This window comes from Daucus carota, chromosome 1 (genome assembly GCF_001625215.2).
Source record: "Daucus carota subsp. sativus chromosome 1, DH1 v3.0, whole genome shotgun sequence".
In the NCBI taxonomy this organism is placed as follows: Eukaryota; Viridiplantae; Streptophyta; class Magnoliopsida; order Apiales; family Apiaceae; genus Daucus; species Daucus carota.
Genome location: NC_030381.2, coordinates 52,816,454 through 52,834,484, shown reverse-complemented (window position 1 = coordinate 52,834,484; position 18,031 = coordinate 52,816,454). Strand labels below are relative to the sequence as shown.

Here is an 18,031-nt window from a genome sequence, read left to right as displayed (position 1 = left end):
TACATAAAAGTAAATTGTGTATATTATATTTATGTCAAATTTTGGTGGGAAAAAATTATATAGTTTAAAATAATGGAGTATTAAATTTTATTGATGAAAAATATTTACATGGAAAAGTTTAAATTTATCAATACAATCTTGGCTTTAACTTTAATTGAATGAGTATGTACTAGTTCAGTTACCATAATACCAAAGTACAATCATACTGGGCACACATGGTTCAACTCAGTAATAAACAAAAATCGTGATAATTATTCTGGATTTTCTAAAAAGTTACTCTAAAATTTACTTATTTTATTAATACCTGTACAAAGGGTTGGAACTTTGATGAATATAATAGTAGTAGTAATTTTCACAGAATGGGACACTAAGGAACTTTACGATATCTGAGTGCCAGCGTTTGTGGGTGAAAATACTTCAATTTGGTAAGCACGGTACACATTCGTGTAGCAGACTAGCGGTACCGACTACTACCAAACTTTACGTGAAGAACCACCGCCGGAAATATTTCCAGGGTAGAGTGCACTCTACTGAAGAATTCACTGAATCTGGTAACAGCATCTCCAATGGATTAGTTAGAAACATTAGCTATGTTGGAATAGTAAAATATTATGTAAAATTTCCCTAACTTGTGATATTGTTTTTCGATTATACTTGTTATATTAGTTGGTTATAATTGAAAAATTATATGTATTAATATTTAAATTGTTATAAATAGAATATGTCAGTTCTATATGATAATAAACGATATTTAATTTTTCTAAAGATTTCTTACTTCGACAAATATAATTATCTACCGAAGGTTGGCTAAGATTATAAATCAGATTTCTACAGATTTCTTACTTCGACGAATATAATTAGGTTAGATTTTTTACTTCGACAAATATAAATATAATTATCTACTGAAGGTTAGATTTCTTACTTCGACAAATATAATTATCTACCGAAGATTGGCTAAGATTATAAACGAGATGGACATGGTTGGAGTATGATTTATTAAAAAGATCGGCTAACAGAACTTCCCAAGTATTTTGGGTGTAACAATAGAATTGGACAAGAGAATACACAGTAATTTCTGGAAACATATAATATAGTTATAACGGTTTGGCTAGTGTGTGCCCATGGGCACATGCTAAGCGCGGAAATTTTTGTATTTTGGGAGATTTTGATTGGTTTGGTTGGTGTATTTGCAGGGGGGTCCACCATTATCATTAGATAGGAGCCAATCAAAATAATCCAAACACGAAATTTTCCGCGCTTAGCATGTGCCCATGGGCACACCATAGAAAAACCGTAGTTATAATTACACATGTGGTTAAGATTCTTGAAATCTTACTGAAAGTGGGTTATTGTGTTCCAAAGGTATTCAATCCATCCAAGTAAAGACAAGTCAGTCAAATCATAATTCATACTCCAACAAATTCAATATATGAATCTTTTCTTGTTAAACAAATTCTACACCAAAGAATTCTAACACATTTGATTCCAGTGAAATCAATAGACAATCAGTCAATTTGTTCTAAAGAATAACAAGAGTACTACAAGTTGTGACCCCAAATTTGCATAAACAAAGTGCTTCTGCACAACCTTTTCCATAAGAAAAGAAACTCAAGAATATGCTTCCATCCCCTCTTGTGTGTATATCATATATACATACATATATCGGTCCGAGAAAGAGAATCGAACACGTGACATATCGTATGATATTATCAGTGTTTTTACACAAAAAATCTCAAATAAATTCCGAATCCATAAGTGAATAGGTTAGTCGCTTAGTTCTTATTCCCGACTTTTACGATGATAGATGTTATACATAAATATGCATATTAACTTAAAAGCTTAAACTGCAATGACTGAACTGAAATTTCAATCTGGCAACAAGAGAAGTACTAGAATTCAAGCTTGTTTGAATTCATAGTGGATGTTTGGCAACATGGCTTCTGGGCTTAAAAGTCTGGAAGCCCACTTCTACTTTTTTGCTGTGCGTTTGGCTAACGATCGGAAGTACTTAAAAAAGCAAAAGAAGTCAGAGAAAATAAGCTAGGAAATGGAGCTTTTTTTCAGGACACAACTTCCGCTTCTTTCAACTTACTCCCCTTTGCTTCCTGCTTTTGTTTATTTATTTTTTCCTGCTGTTACTTTCCAAATATTTAAATGTGACACAATTTAGTCCTTTCAAATCATAATTTCACTTATTTAAATTATTGATCGTGAAGTCTGCTTAAATCTTTTCATTTATTTATGAATTATATCTTTAATACTATCTAAAGAAATAAATAAATAAACTTATAATAAAATAAGAGACAAAACAGACCAAAAATCTTTTTTTATACACAATAAATATTAATCTGATCTAATATTTTCATCAACTTTTCTTAATTTATTTCGTAAATTTCAAATAATTTTATTACAAAACTACAAAACTATATCAAACTTAAAAGTTAAGTTATCCAAACACTTAAAAACTTATAAGTCACGGTATCCAAACACTTATAATAGCTTTTAAGTCCCGACCAACTTATCACTTCTAATCCACTTCTTTACTTTAAGCAATAAGTTACTTCTTTTAAGTCCAGCCAAACGGCCCCATAGACTATATAACATTATAAAAACAACAAAACAAGATTACAATCTAATACTTCATCTAATGATCAAGACAATTGATCAAGTGAAAACCCATTAGGCCAAATCACAAAATCAACCATTCTGATCATGATTTTTTCATTTTTTTTTCTAACAAACATATATAACATAAACTAAATTTATTTTAATTCTTATCACCTAAATAAATACCATAATTAAAACAAATTAATTACCACAAATTCATTACAATACCATATTCATCCCTCCAAGCGCACCAACTTCCACAAGCTTCGCCACAAGATGGCCACTGAGATGAAGCGCCACGAGGCTCTCGAGCCCCCCCACGCGCGCGCCGCCAATAAACACCACCGGCGCCCCCGCGCCGCCGCGGTCATTCTCGTCGACGGCGGCGGAGAGCGCGCCGATCTCGTCCTCCTCCAGCTCGATCACCGTGGGGTGCACGCCAATCGTCGAGAGCAAGCGCTTCATGACGTGGCACATGCAACATGAATTTCGGCTGAAAATAATCACGGGGTTCTCGGAAATGAGGCGCTGGATTCGCGTCTCGGTGGTCTCGGAGACGTCGAGGGCGAGGGGGGAGGCGGTGGTGGGGCTGAGCTCGAGGCGGACGCCGCCGTCGGACGGCGGGAGGAAGCGCTTGACGCCTTGCATGATAATTAAATTATTTAATTTAATTTAATTTAATTTATATTGTTTCCGGTGAGTTGGGAAAAATAATTGGGAGGGTGTGGAGGAGATAATAAAATTATGAAGTGGAGTGTTTTGATGTCAACGAGAGGGGGATGGTGGGAGTGGCATTCTTTATACAAGGAGAAAAGGTGAATTATTTTGTTTTCTGGTGCAGATGAAGGAAAAGTGGAGTTCTTACGTAGTTATTTCTTCTCTGCATCTAGCTTTTTCGGGTAATCTTTCACGCGCCGGAATAGAGTAAGAGAAAGCGTGATATTTATTGACAAGTGTGTAAATAAAAAATCGGTTTTTCTCTTGTGTGCCCACCAGGCGCGGAATTTTATATATTTGAGAAAATTTGATTGATTTTTATATCTTAATAATGGTGGACCCCCTGCATATACAACCACCCCACCAATCAAAATCTCTCAAAAAATATAAAATTATGCGCTTAGTATGAAATAATATAAAATACTGATTACATAGGATTTGTTGAATTTATAAGAATTTGCTCAGGAGACACTTCTTTGTTGAAAATAATATATTATTATTATTATGATGAACATCGTTAATTGATATAAATTCTTATAGAGTCATTCTTATATGATAAGTGATGATTCGAAACTCTTTTATTAATTTTTAAAACTTAAGTTAATATTACTAATATAAGAGTGTTTGCTAAAATTTTAGATAAGAAAAATATTTTATTGAAATCATGATTTTTGTCTACAATTTGTATAAATTTTATCTGTAGTATTTTATGGCTAATTTTAAATAAGAATCTCTTGTAACTGGAGATAAGTATTAGATCATAAAAAAGAAATATATATCATATAAATTTAAAGATGATTCAATATCGTCATGTAAATATAAAATTTATACGAGAAATCATACCTATAGAATAAAACAAAGTGTAAAGTTTATAAAAGTTTGAGCAACAATGAACTCCGGAAGTGATACCAACGTGATTCCGTGCCACTCCCGCGAGTGGGGAAAACCACATGCATCTCCACGTCATTTATTACCGTAATTTATTTTCTTAAATTGCTGGCTTACGATGGGGCCGATCACATGTACTCCTGCCTGTTTCATTTATTGCCCCTTATTTAATTGCCTCGTCACACCTCAGCTTACGTAAGAACTCCTCCTCCTTTACTTCCGGGGCCCACTCCTCTGGATGACGTGTGCAGTGTGGTGTGTCCGTAAGTGAACCCCTTTCTTTTGCTTTTCGAAATCTCGAGTGACATAATCACCAGCAACTCATTTCCCCTTCTCTCTCCTTGTCATGCTTACGTCACGTCTCGGAGCCTACGTGGCAGTCGTGCTTCTTCAAAGCTTGCTTTGGTTTCTGGTGTAAATGTAAGACTTTGATGCATGACATGTGGAGTGAAAGTAAGAGTCTTTACTCTCTGTTTAACTTTCAGTTCATATTCTTCAACTAATCGTACCAAACCAGTTTTCCCATTTGTGATACTCTCTGTGCTTTCCTATATAATCTTGATTTTTTACACTTAATTTAAAAAATTATGTTTTGGTTATATAATAAAAATTAATATTTCTATAATTATAAATTATAATAGGACACACATACTTTTATTCAAAAAAAATTAGAACTATAAATTTTGAATATATGATCAATCCTTCTAAACATACATGTAAAAAATCAAACGTCTTGTGAAATTGACCAGAAGGAATATCGTGATTGTTTTCTTCGTAAACGAGACGAGTCAAGTTCATACATCCTCGAAATTTAAATTGAATTTATTGAAAATTTCGGTGAAAAAAATATTTTGAGTGTTCGAAAGTTACTCCCTTCATATCATTTAATAGTATATTATTGCGACAGACAGTTTGACACATATTTTAAATTTTTTATAAAATATGATTTTAGAAGTTATTTTATAATATGATTTTTCTTCTAAATAAATATTTAATATTTAAATTTTCTTTAGAAATAAAATTTTAAAAAATATATATAATAAAATTATACTTTATAAAAATTTTAAAATACATATTAAATAATGAAAAATTTATATAAAATCGAGTAGGACGGACAGTTAGATAAATTATTATATGCAAACTAACAAGGGTAAAAAGAAAGGATTCAAGGAAGTTAGTCATTTTGCATAATTTTCTGAAAATAGAAAAGTAAATAAATTGTGGTGGAGCCAAAGAGAAGCACAATGACATGGAGGAGGAAGGAAAAGGAAACAAAGGTTGAAGATGCACCATTGATGGTGGGAAAGTATAACGTATTGCTATGGTTGGTGTCTGCCAATTTACAACAATTTATTCTTTTCCTTTATTTTTTCTTACATCATGCCCATCATCTGCTCCTCCCAGCCATAAAACCACATGGCCCGCTAATTAAATCACTTGTTTTTCCAAGTCTATTAGTTTTGTCATGACATCGAAAAAACAATTTACATTATTACTCCATTGAATTTAATCCGGTTAATTCAGCGGATACACGAGTTATTTAAGCAATTGGATATATTCTATTCAATATATTTGATAATCAAAAGTAGAGTTTTATTATAAAAAAAATTGAAAAGAAATAGGAGGTTTACAAAAATAGAAATAGAAGTTAATTTTCTCAATTTTAATTGCTCTCTCTTCTGTATCTTTACACAAACGCAATGATCTAGAAAAATTGAAACTGATTTTGGTTGGAAAAATCCAAATTTTTTTACACAAACAAGTTTAGAAAAACTGAAACCTATTTTGTTGAAAGAAACCGGAACTTTTCATATCCAAACAAATTATATTATTTTTAAAACGGTTTTTCTATGATATGTCCGGAGCAAATACTAAGTATCAAATTTATATATTTAACTCATTTTGATTGAATACTGCTTATTAATAATGATGGACCTCTTACATATACAAAAGCTTCACCAATAACATTTAACGAGCACACACTAGCCAAATCCTTTCTCGAAATTCTGATCGGTTATGGGGCTGCTTGGCATATTTGCAGGCATACACAATGTTAGGTTGTAAAACAATCAACCTCAACATCATACGTAAGGAGCATAACATCAAGATGGGAAATGACAGATCGATGTGCATGCGCCCGCAGAACAGTGTGTGTATGCAAAACTAACATGCAACAAAGTCAAATCCGGTTATTCAATACTTAAAATCGTCATCCATACCATCAGCTGCTCATAGATTCTAATGGCGTTCCAAGTCTCAGCCTCCTGTTTCTTGAATCTCTCTTGCTTTCCCCCAAAGTTAGGGTCCAATAATTCACATTTTTTGCTGGCTAGTGGAATATCTCACTATTCTACTACTGTTACCAAACTTTACCGCCTACTACTATCTTTTTCCCACAACCAGCTCAAACGTCATCACGCATTTATAAAATCTCGGTTATCACTCGGTCCCATTATTTTTTTTATAATTTTTCTGACCCTTATTTTAATATGTATATAAATATAATTTCATAATTTAATCTTAAAAACTTTTCCTTTTAATTTTTGTTTAGATATAATTAATTTTTAAATTTATATCTTATAAAAATCTCGAAATACGTATCAATTTCTCTGTCAAATATAAAAAATCATAGCGAACAGCTCTTGAAGCGTATTTAATTATCATAAAAATATAAAACATGGGTACACATTTAAATTCTTATATTTATTTATTATATAAAATAATTAGCAGATTTTGTTGTATAATTTATGATTGATATTATACAATTTGTAAACAATATTATTTCAAAATTTAATTTTATTCCAATTTCCAGAATATTTACATGATAATATGATAATAGTATGCAACATGTTAAATGATGGAAAAGTAAGCATTATTTTATGTGTACGGTTGATGTTGAGTAATATGCAAGCTTTTGGAATGAATTTTTGGGTATGATAAATTAGCTGGGATCACGCACTTTAGGAAGAAAGTTGCAATATTCTAAAAATATTTGTATACGACATATAGTAAGTAATATTAAATTCAGATCCCCAAAAATGTTAACCAAATGAAGACAAAAGTCATTAGTCTAATAATAGCCTCATACTTACTCTATTTGTCCGTATTTTAACCTTAATTGCTGCAGATCTTAGACTTCACATGCTTCTACTGCTGTATGTACTCAGTATACACAAACGTATGAGTTACTCCAAACAAAAACAACAGTTAATTTCAACTACTAGTTTTGACTCAGATAAAAATAAGGCTGGTGACGTTAAATTAGAATTCCATAGGTTTGTGTTAGAATAATTTTTTAAGTGGTGGGAGGTATGATCCATCTCAATCGGTTTGGATATGCTAGTCTCCTGTATTTTGTACATATAACAGTTTTGATCATATATTTATAAAAATATAATTTTTAAATTAATTTTTGTGAACAAAAATACTAATGTCATATTTTTCTTAAAAATAATAAAATTTAGAATTATATTTATAAATGTGCAGTTAAAATTCTTAAAAGAGTAGCCAATATTGAAAATAGAACATCAACTAGAGAAGAAGACAAGTATTATATAATATTTTATTTCAACAAAAAAGACTATTAAAATGAGAAGCGTTCTGAATCAGAATATGAATACGAAAAATATGTGCATTTGCTGTTAGTTCAGTTTTCACACAAGTTGGCATTGTACTCCATCTGTTTCTCACAGTTAGTTGTTACACAAAGCACCCAAGACTGTTTGGAATTTCCTAAGATCCTTTGACGATATACCCACTGGAACCATTGTGCGCTACAACAGTAGTGAAGTAATGCAACTCTCTAGTTTCCGTTTTTAGTCTGATTTGCTGCGGATATTAGAGACTCCTCTGTGCTGGAAACATCGTTTGGCAACGGTCAGAAGCTGCAGCCGACGATGAGAAGACGAGCTGAAATGTTTTAAAAAACAACTCAGTCCGTGAAGCAATTTCACAATGTATTCAATAAAAATGCTAGGAATAGGAATTCACAAGCCATCATTGAATGTGCAATGGCATGTCATTAGCAAAGATAGAGATTGTCACCCCGTCACTGTTCTAATTTTCTAGTAATAACATGGAAGAGTTTATGGTTCTGACCAAGTGTTTGCATTGTTCAAAAGATATCTAATGTAAAGTAAATAAGATTAATAGTTTCTTACAACGTCAGCCTACAGAGAAGTAGAATGGTAAGAGTTAAGAGTCTGCAGATTTCATTATATAAAGGCACAATAATACGAACAGATGTTTAATTAACAGGTACTTACGAATAGTTTAAGATATGTAATCATAATTAGCATAATCTTGCTTCCTAGCCTAAATACGTAACCTTTGTTATATCTTTGCTGATAAATTAGCTGAAACTGGTAATAAAAGATCCGTACTTCTGCTCCCTTTAACAGATAAAAAAACCAGCACAGGTAATGTCCATAACATTTGACTCCGAGTCTTTAGCTTATATTATGATCAAGATATGAGTAATTTATAGACGCTGTCAGGGTAGGTTAAGAGATTATACATGAAAAAATTCTTATAAAGATAACAGTATAACTCATAGGATGTGTGCGATGAATATGCTCTGATGAAAAAATTCTTATCTCAGGTCATTAACTAGTTTTTAAGCATTTAAAGTAGAGAAAAAAACTACACACATATCGACTTACTCAAGCGTCCCCATCTTATATCTCCCCAGCCCATGCCAGTAATACTCATCAATGGACTCCTCCAAAGTCGAAACAATATCACATGTTCTCCATACGGAAATTACCATTACGCTCTCTATATTTCTTCCGGAGGCATTAGGTTCAATCGGCATACTACTTAGTGTCTAGGTTTCATTTAACTTCCCAGTGTGTATCAGGTAAGTTGATCCAGTAACCAAACAACATTTTGTAGCGCTCTGTCCAAATAGAATATGGAAAAAATCAGATACAGATATTGAAAATGATAATATTCCAGTGTTGATGTCTGCTGATAGTGGCTCCTTTGTTTATGAACAAATCTTCTATGTGGAACAATACTGAAAAGCAGATATACTAAACTACTTCCGATGAAAATGCAACCATTGAAACAACAATATCGCCGTTTTTAAAGAATCGTGTATGACAAACTTTGAACTTTGAAGTACTGCCTGAACTACACCATTTAGTTGAATGACGCCCTAGACAGCCTCAAATAGAGGCAACTTTCATAAAAAAAGTATGTAATTGTATGTACCACGTACGCCTAACTTCTCATTCTTGCATCCAAAGTCACCACAAAATTCAAGGACACTTATAAGTTGAATATGGGCGGTCATGACTAAACCTAGGCCAGTGATTCGTCGTGGTACCTAAGATCCTGTTGACAATTTACGGCATGAAATTTCTTCAAAGTAGCCACATTTGAGGAGGCAATTACTCAAACACACAACGCGCTCCCACAGCAACTAATCTTCTAGTAGTTGACACTTTATAAGAAAACATTAACAGGATTTACCTTCAAAATCTATCAAACCAACACCAGACATGATAAGCATATCAACACTTTAAATTTCAGAAGTTTCAAGGAGTCCCCCAGAGTCTTCATTTTTTCAAAAACCTGTGAAATTAAGTGCAATCAGAAGGACTAAATTTTAAACTTTTAATATAAATATTGTATATGCAAGAAACGAACTCATAATGCCTACCATGTTTACTTCCCACATTGTTCTTGTTCTACTACCTGGCAATGCAAGAAAAAAACGTTGTTTGGGTAAAATTCAATATGTAAACGCTTCAAAAGGACAATTCCGCCAATAGAGCCACCTCAAATCTTCAAATTTGTGATTACAGTACTGCAAATAATATCTCATATTTCTTGATCAAACACGAGTTAATAAAAATATTGAGTGGAAGCTTTGGTTGGTAAAATACAACTCAACAGGTTTTGGGAAAATTTCAACTAGTTTCTGGACTTTACGATAGAAAAAGTGAACATAATTGATGTAACAGCGAGCTTCTTATGATAACTTGCATAGATGTACTGTGACAAGGAAACACTTACTGATAGTCATTAACTATGTTGAAAGAATTCAAAGTGCTCAAGCGCACATCTCTTGTCTTTCCCTGACTTGCACGCATAATGCAGTTATGAAACAAATGTTCTTGTCACTTTCCAAAGGATCCTCACATCTAGAACTTGGGAGAGACGGAGAGCTACCTATTGTGACTTTGCCAATGTTTAAATTGTTAAGAGGGGCAGCTTCTTTCTTCTTCTTGTTCTGCGTTTGTAATGCTACTCTTGCACTCGTCAATCACTGCAAGTCTGATTTGTATAGTAGATGAATTCCAAGAATTCTTGCAGTTTCTGTTCTTTCACAATCCTCAAGATCACCAAACTTAAAATAAAATATCACTGGAGCAGCCGTGAATTCAATTTCATCATCATCATCGCTCAACGAGAAGATTGATTTTGGTACTATATGCATGCAGGAGCAATGGTCAAATTCTTCCTCCTCATCTTCAGTATAAAAGGAAAAATAACGTCCGTCACTCCATGCAAAATCACTTGTGGTAGTCTTAACAGAATAAACAGCTCTCTGAAAATACATATCCTCCATGTGATCAAAGCAGAGAACCATTCCCAAAAAATTATGCGACACGTCTGGCGACAATCCCAGAGACACTGGTGATCCTGAATCACTTGTTTCACTAATCCAATCTGCTGATTGACTAATCCACTTTGGAAAAACTGATGGGCAAGCGTAAATTCTAATGTGTTGCCCAAATGAAATGTATACCTGTTGTCAAACAAAACAGCCTAAATAAGTTAGAAAAAAAAATATGTTATTTATTCAATACAATAAAACGGTTGCGCGAAATCCAGTTTTTATGACTATATGAAAAAGGTGGGAAGTGAATATATAATTGTTAAAAACAAGATGAGTAATTGTTAGGTATTACCTATAAATGAGGAATGAAAGATCTTAACTTTTTAGGAGATGGCTAGAACCTTGTTGGAGTGATGTACTAGAATTAAAATTGGAAAAAGAAATTAAACATTCTACCATTGGTGTTTTTCAAATATTCTAAACTGATAAACTAAATAACAAACATAAAATATTTTACACCATTATATAAAATAATCAGGTCAAAAAATGTGTTAATAATATAGGTAATATTAGTTTATATAAATATAATTATGAAATAAATACAAAGCATGGAGCTTGAGATGAACCAAACCTGAAAGAAGTGTTTTGTAAAAGTGTCTGCAAGCATAGACGAGTTGCAACCTCCCAGATGAAGTGTTTTAATAGAGGTGAGTTCCTCCAAGCCCTGAATCTGTGTCAAACCACTACAACCTGTAAGGTCTAATTCCTCCAACTGCTTCATATTTGATAGATTTGGTAATCTTTCCACAGACGTGCAACTTTCAAGGCATATCCGCTTTAAGTTACAAGGAAGGTCTGCAATGTTTAACAAATGACTACAACTTGCAAGTGAAAGAGTTCTCAGTGATCTATTGTGTCTGATTGATTCAGGTAAACTTGAAATACTTAGTTTCCTAGCAAATAACTTTACTAGGGATTCAAGGTTGCCAAAGTCTATAGGCAATACTTGAAGACTAGTGCAACCACTAATATCTAGATTCTTTAGTGCTCTCAAGTTGCAGATGCTGTCTGGAAGATTTTCAAGGTATAAGTTATTGCTTAATCTCAGCTTAACCAGTTTACTGAGACGTCCCATTGATTCCGGTAATTTGGATACATCTAGTGAGCACGCACTGAGCACTTTTAGAGATTCAAGATCGCCCAGTTCTTTCGGCAATGTTTTCAAACCACCAATTTCACCTTCTCCCTTACCACTGATATCCAGAATCTCTATTGACTTCAGGTTACAAATGGTGTCTGGAAGAGTTTCAATGTTGTTATAATATAAGAATAGCTTAATAAGCTTACTTAGATGGCCGATTGAATCTGGCAGTTTGCAAATATATAGATTCGCCGCATTGAGCTCAACCAAAGATTCAATGTTCCCCAAATTTATAGGAACTGCTTCCAGCCCATAGCAACATTCAATATCAAGACTTTTCAGTGCTTTCAAGTTGCAGATGCTGTGTGGAAGACTTTTTAGGTTCCAACACCACCGCAAATTTATGGAAACAAGCCTCACCAAACTTCCGATTGATATGTGGACCTCCTCCAAGCTACTACAGCCCTCCAGATTTAGAGTTTCCAGACAAGGCAATTTAGTGAAGTCTGTAACAGTAGTTAAATCTTTACAATTCGACAAGTCTAGTGTCTTTAAGTTGTCAAAAACATGCGGAACCTGTAAAAATAAGAGCAATTGGAAGATATTGAATTAGACACATTAATACAAATTATCATAGAAACAAGAAACTCAGTATCAGTACCTACCATGTTTAGCTCCCACAACGTCCTAATTTTGCTACGAGGTAAAGCAAGGGAAACAAGTTTTTGCGGATAAAATTCAGAAGGCAAACATTTCAAAGGACAACCCCACCAACAGAGCCATCTCAAATCTTTAAATGTATGTTTGAAGCTTCCAGTAAGATCCACATTATCGAGGTAAAGAAATCTTAATTTGCTCATCTTTGTGAATGTTTTGGCAGCAAAACGAGTTCTTACTGTCGCACAATTCATGTGCAAGTTAAAGTAGCTAGGGATGATACCCTTAATGGCTTCAGTTCCCTAACAGGCAAGCACAAAAACACATACACGATAATAAGAGAAGTTAATGATCAAGGTTTATAATAAATTTAAGAGATGGAAGTTTACTTGCGCATACAATACAAAATATCATTTTTGAACAAATTTATATACATATCTCTACAAGGAGAAGTCGATGAGTGATATTATATCATATATATTTATATGGAACCATCGTATGAATTCTAAACCATAATGTGTGTGTGTGTGTGTCTATATATATATTGAAATCACCTTTTCCTTCTTCAAAACATTGTATATAACTTGTGATAACCACAATCTACTATGTTCACCATGCTCCATAGGAGAGTTGTTGCACGCAATTTTCCTTCCCATATCCCGAAGCAGATCGTGCATCCCCAAACTATTTCCATTATCGATGGTTAGCAAACTTCTTTTCTTTAAGATGTCAATATTATGATTCGGGAACTTGTAACAAGTGTCCATTATTTTAACAACCTCTTCCTTCTCACGCCCGACAAAAAAACAAGCAATATCCAGGAAAATATCTTGCAGCATAGGGTCAAAAAATTTCAAAGAATCAAAGCTAATCAACAGTATATTCTCAACATCAACAATAGTATCTCTTCTCATTCTGTCGATGAACCATCTCCATCCTTCCTCAGATTTGTTAAGCAAGGCCGAGCCACAAATCTTAAGAGCCAACGGAAGCCCTCTAGCATGTTCTAGAATTTCTTTCGACAATTTGATGAATGTGTTGGACATTCTAGTATCTCCTCCGAATGCATGTTGGCAAAAAAGCAGACGTGACTCAGCATCACTGAGTTCATTTACCTTGTATTTGGCGTCTACTTTAATCGTATCTAGTAGATCTTCACATCGTGTTGTTATTATGACTGTGCTCCCCAAAACAAATGGCCCTTCTAAAAATTCCAGAGGCATTGCACTGTCCAAATCATCAATAACGATCAGCACTTTTGCTGAACAAATTCTAGCTCTTATCAGCTCAATTCCTTGGTCAACACTGTCAATGGTAATGCTTTTACATTTAAGAACATCATCAATAAGTTTCTGTTGTAACCATACCAGGCCTTTCCTTGATCCTGAAGCCTCCCTAACGTTTGGTAGGAAGCAGCTACCCTGAAAACGGTGGTATTGTTGGTTAAACACAGCTTTTGCAAGTGTTGTTTTGCCAACTCCACCCATACCATGTATACCAATCCTAGTGGCACCTTCCCTTGAATTTCTCAACAACGTTGCTATGTCTTTAACACGAGAATCCAACCCAACTGGATACTTAGCAACATGCAAAGTCGAAGGATTAATTTCCAGTAAAAGTCTATCAACAATCTCATGGATAATATCAATTTGAGACCTGCAATGCAATTTATTTATTATAAATACAGTATCAGATCTTTATCAAGTATGCCAAATAAATATGGAATAACTATCTTGTTCAAAAATCAAAGAAATAGAAAATTTCATTGTGTTCCAACCCAATTTCATTTAAGCAATTAAAGACAATTTAACGAGTTCTACTCACATATTTTTGTTGACATGGTACCCCGAAAAACTGGCCACCTTCATCAGTGCTAAGCGCCACTTCTCCAACCTATCCCTATCATACCGAGGATCATGTACGTGGAAAGCTTCACTAAAAGTCCCAGTTTGGTGGCGTACATCCGATGGTTCGATGTTGTAAAACACGGGAAGAACCAGTCTACCAATTGATTGGCAACAACCAACTATCTCTACAAGCTCGTCGAGGCACCATCTGGAAGAAGCATAAGTTTCGGAGAGGACAACAACATAAGTCCTAGATTCACGTATAGCTTGCAGCAAAGCATCTGAGATAACTTCACCACTGCGTAGCTCAGGATCATCCCTAAATGTCCGAATACCAGTGCGCTTTAAAGAATCAAAAAGATAATCAGTGAATGTGTATCTGGTATCTATACCTCTGAAGCTTAGGAACACGTCCCATTGAGTAGGATCCGAAGTTGAAGCAGAAGCAAATGGCTTTTGAGAATGACTTGCAGAAGCCATTATATATTCAGTGAACAGATTGAAAAACTTTAATTATGTAGCTGAGAAACAAGAGAACAGATTAATATGATTGCAAGAACTTTCATATAACAAATTGTTAAGCTACTTCAGAGATCGTAAAGAATATTGTTACCGAGTAAAGAACAGTTTGAGTGGAACAAAAAGGGGTGAATGGGTGAGTGGTAGTTGATTTACGGGCTGTACGAGCCCTACGCGGAGGATCTAGAATTAATACAGTATCTTCTTGGGGGGGATATTATGAAATTCTTAAGGGAATTTATATTTGTAATTTCAAGGAAAGTACCATGTTGCACTTTAGAGGGGAAAAAACGAACCTACTAAATTTGAAAAGGAATGGTATGAATTATGATTAACACTTTGGAGTTTCGACTATCTCTCAGAAGTCTGAACCTAGAAAAAACTTGTCATCTTGTAGAAGTAAATGACGATGATGGAGTTTGATCATGACTTTGTAAAAGCAGATGATTCAGAGATTCAAATTTTGATTTATCTTGTCGTTGCGACCTTAACTCGAACAGCTGATGCTCATAAACGAGTTACATCAACCTCTGACCAAGTTGCAATCCCCAGTTCGCCCGGTCTTTAAGACCATTGCTCGAACAGTTGGCAAGCTCAGCATCTTTGGTTTCTGAATATTTTTAATTGAATTAATCAGTTTAACCACTAGCAAGGCTCCACTAAATACAGGGGATCCTAATCCCAGATTCCCGGTAACACCTGTGTGCAACTGTGCATTGCTGGTTAATAAATCGTTCAAATGTCTGTACTCCCTCTGTTTCTTTTCACTTCTCTCGCTTGATATGTCGGGATTGTTCATAACATGAGATTAATTACTAATTTACGTCCAATTTATAAGATTAAATATATTTCTGAGTGATCTTGTTGGATTTGTATTTACGAGTACTTTAATACGGTGAAGTTTTTATATTTAATTCTAATATAAAATTAAAGATATTAACGATCAAAATTATGTGTTGACAAGCGTGATAAAAGGAAACCAGAAAAGTATTATGAGATGGAGGGAGCCGAAAGTTACTCCTTGAGTTTTTCCTGTATGATATGTCGGGATATAATTACTTTAACACATTGATTTTTTATATTTAATACTAATATGAAATTAAAAATATTAATGATCAAAAGCGTGCATTGGCAAACATGATAAAAAGAAACATGAAAAGTATTAAGAGACGGAGCCACGGAGGGAGTAATATATTTTGCGTCGTCGCTCCTTTTTACCTATGCTTTCGTTGAACCGTGTGTATAAAGAAATAAGAAGCATTGTCAGAGCATCTATTGTCATTAACTAAATTGGACCTGTAAAATTTGTTGAATTTATAAGTTATTGTACTTCGATGATATTGGCTATATTGGTTGACTATAATTTAAAAATATTATATTATTAATAGTTAGATTGTCATAAATAGAATATATTAGTTTAACATGATAATAAATGATGTATAATCTTCCTACAGATTTCTTACAGAATTTTAGAGGTTCGACAAATTTAGCATCCAAAGAGAATTGGTTATATTTATAAATAAGCGGTCGGTATGGTTGGAGTGTCGTTTTTGAACGGCGTTGGCTATAATTTTTATTTTTTGTAAGTCAACTAAACTTTTAGCTAAGGGTTTCTCATGTTTGGAGATGATCTTAAGAAATAGTGAGAAAGAAGTTGCAAGTAGAAACTGTTAATTTTTCTTTACAACTTCGACTTCTTTTTCAAATATTTTAATAACTTATAATTATTAATTATATTTATTTACTTTAAATAAAAATCGTTCTTTTAATTTAATCCAAACTGCCCATTATTTTTCATCACTGTACCTACATTTTCCTTTTTCTTAAAAAAAATAAAATAATTTATGCACTTTTCTTGATTTACATGTTCAATTTAGTAACACAAATTTTGTTTATGGTGCCCAGACAAGATCTTCAAAAAACATTGGAATATTTATAAATATACCAATATTTTAGAAATTATTTACAAATATACTGTGATGTTAATTTTTTTTTTAAAATACATTTTGGTTTCAAATTATTTACAAAAATACGACTTGCAACTTCTGCAACCTCAGGTTGCAATGATTGCAAATGAAGTTGCAGAAGTTGCAAGTCGTTGCAATTGTTGTCAAATGTGGTTGCAAATGAGGTTGTAGAGGTTGAAAGTCTTATTTTTGTAAATAATTTATAAAAATTGGTATTTTTAATAATATTGAAAGTTATTTTTGTAAAAAATTTCAAGAGGCTAGGCAATTATGAAAAAAGCCCAAAAACGTTCGGCTCGTGGTTCGGCATGGTCACTTCATATTAGTATCCATTGTTCTGAAAATTGGATAATAATATGTTTAATTGATTAAATTTTTGATTATTTGGTGATCATTTAATTAATATTTAAATATTTTTTATTAAATATATCCAAAAGAAGATATCCACTTCAGAGGTCATAAAGAATAAAAACATAAACAAAGAGTTAAAGAATAGTAATGCTATTTATCTCAAATCTTGTCCAAGTTTTTTTGGACAAATGACATGACAAAAAAATAACAGGTTTTAATTGGGTGATTTGTGTGCATATATGCGGTTTCATTATTATTAATGTAAATAAAACTAAAAATTTAGAAAAGAAATTTGAATGTAATTTTTGCGCTATCTAATATTTTACAATAAAAAAATGCTGCAGAAAAGGCAAGGTGGAGTTGAAAGTAGTATTGCTTACAAAGTAGAGAATAATTTTGAGTGGAAGGAAAAGGGGTGACCGAGTGAGTGGAGAGTACGCTCTAATAAATTTATGTATTTAAAAAAATGTTCTGAAATTCTTCACAATTTCAGGTATCTGCTATTGCGGTAGAGAATACTAGTACAAGGATAAGAAGAATAGGGTTGTAATTTCGCGGAAGAATAGCACGATTCTCACTTTTTTGATTATGGTCGTATTAATGTGGTGATTAGAAATTAATCAAATGATATGTGATTAATTAGATTAAAATCTGGATATTTTATAATATTTGTTTATAATAATATTCAATATATATCAGTTTAATTTACTACATAACATTTTTATAGTGATTAATTGGATTTTAAAAATCAAATTGCGGAAGCCTCTTA

General features: G+C 33.2%; 2 protein-coding genes across 6 annotated transcripts; both read right to left on the bottom strand.

Annotated features, from left to right (window-relative positions):
* Positions 1-2,587: 2,587 nt before the first annotated feature.
* Positions 2,588-3,429, bottom strand: LOC108214378 (glutaredoxin-C6). The gene has a single exon (XM_017386352.2). It carries the CDS (start codon positions 3,253-3,255, stop codon positions 2,827-2,829), a length of 429 nt encoding a protein of 142 aa, XP_017241841.1. The 5' UTR covers positions 3,256-3,429; the 3' UTR covers positions 2,588-2,826.
* Positions 3,430-7,744: 4,315 nt separating this feature from the next.
* Positions 7,745-15,671, bottom strand: LOC108224735 (disease resistance protein RPV1). Of its 5 annotated transcripts, none has more exons than XM_064086051.1 (9): positions 14,403-15,671; positions 13,133-14,234; positions 12,587-12,880; positions 11,412-12,497; positions 10,234-10,969; positions 9,878-10,024; positions 9,688-9,789; positions 8,874-9,109; positions 7,745-8,121 (listed from the first exon to the last, which is right to left on the bottom strand). In XM_064086051.1, exons 1-5 carry the CDS (start codon positions 14,903-14,905, stop codon positions 10,484-10,486), a joined length of 3,471 nt encoding a protein of 1,156 aa, XP_063942121.1. In that variant the 5' UTR covers positions 14,906-15,671; the 3' UTR covers positions 7,745-8,121; positions 8,874-9,109; positions 9,688-9,789; positions 9,878-10,024; positions 10,234-10,483. The 5 variants fall into 5 exon arrangements, with proteins under 5 accessions (XP_063942121.1, XP_063942123.1, XP_063942122.1 ...); XM_064086053.1 differs by having other exon boundaries at positions 9,878-9,912; XM_064086052.1 differs by having other exon boundaries at positions 9,878-10,969; positions 14,403-14,946; positions 15,039-15,671.
* Positions 15,672-18,031: the final 2,360 nt, after the last annotated feature.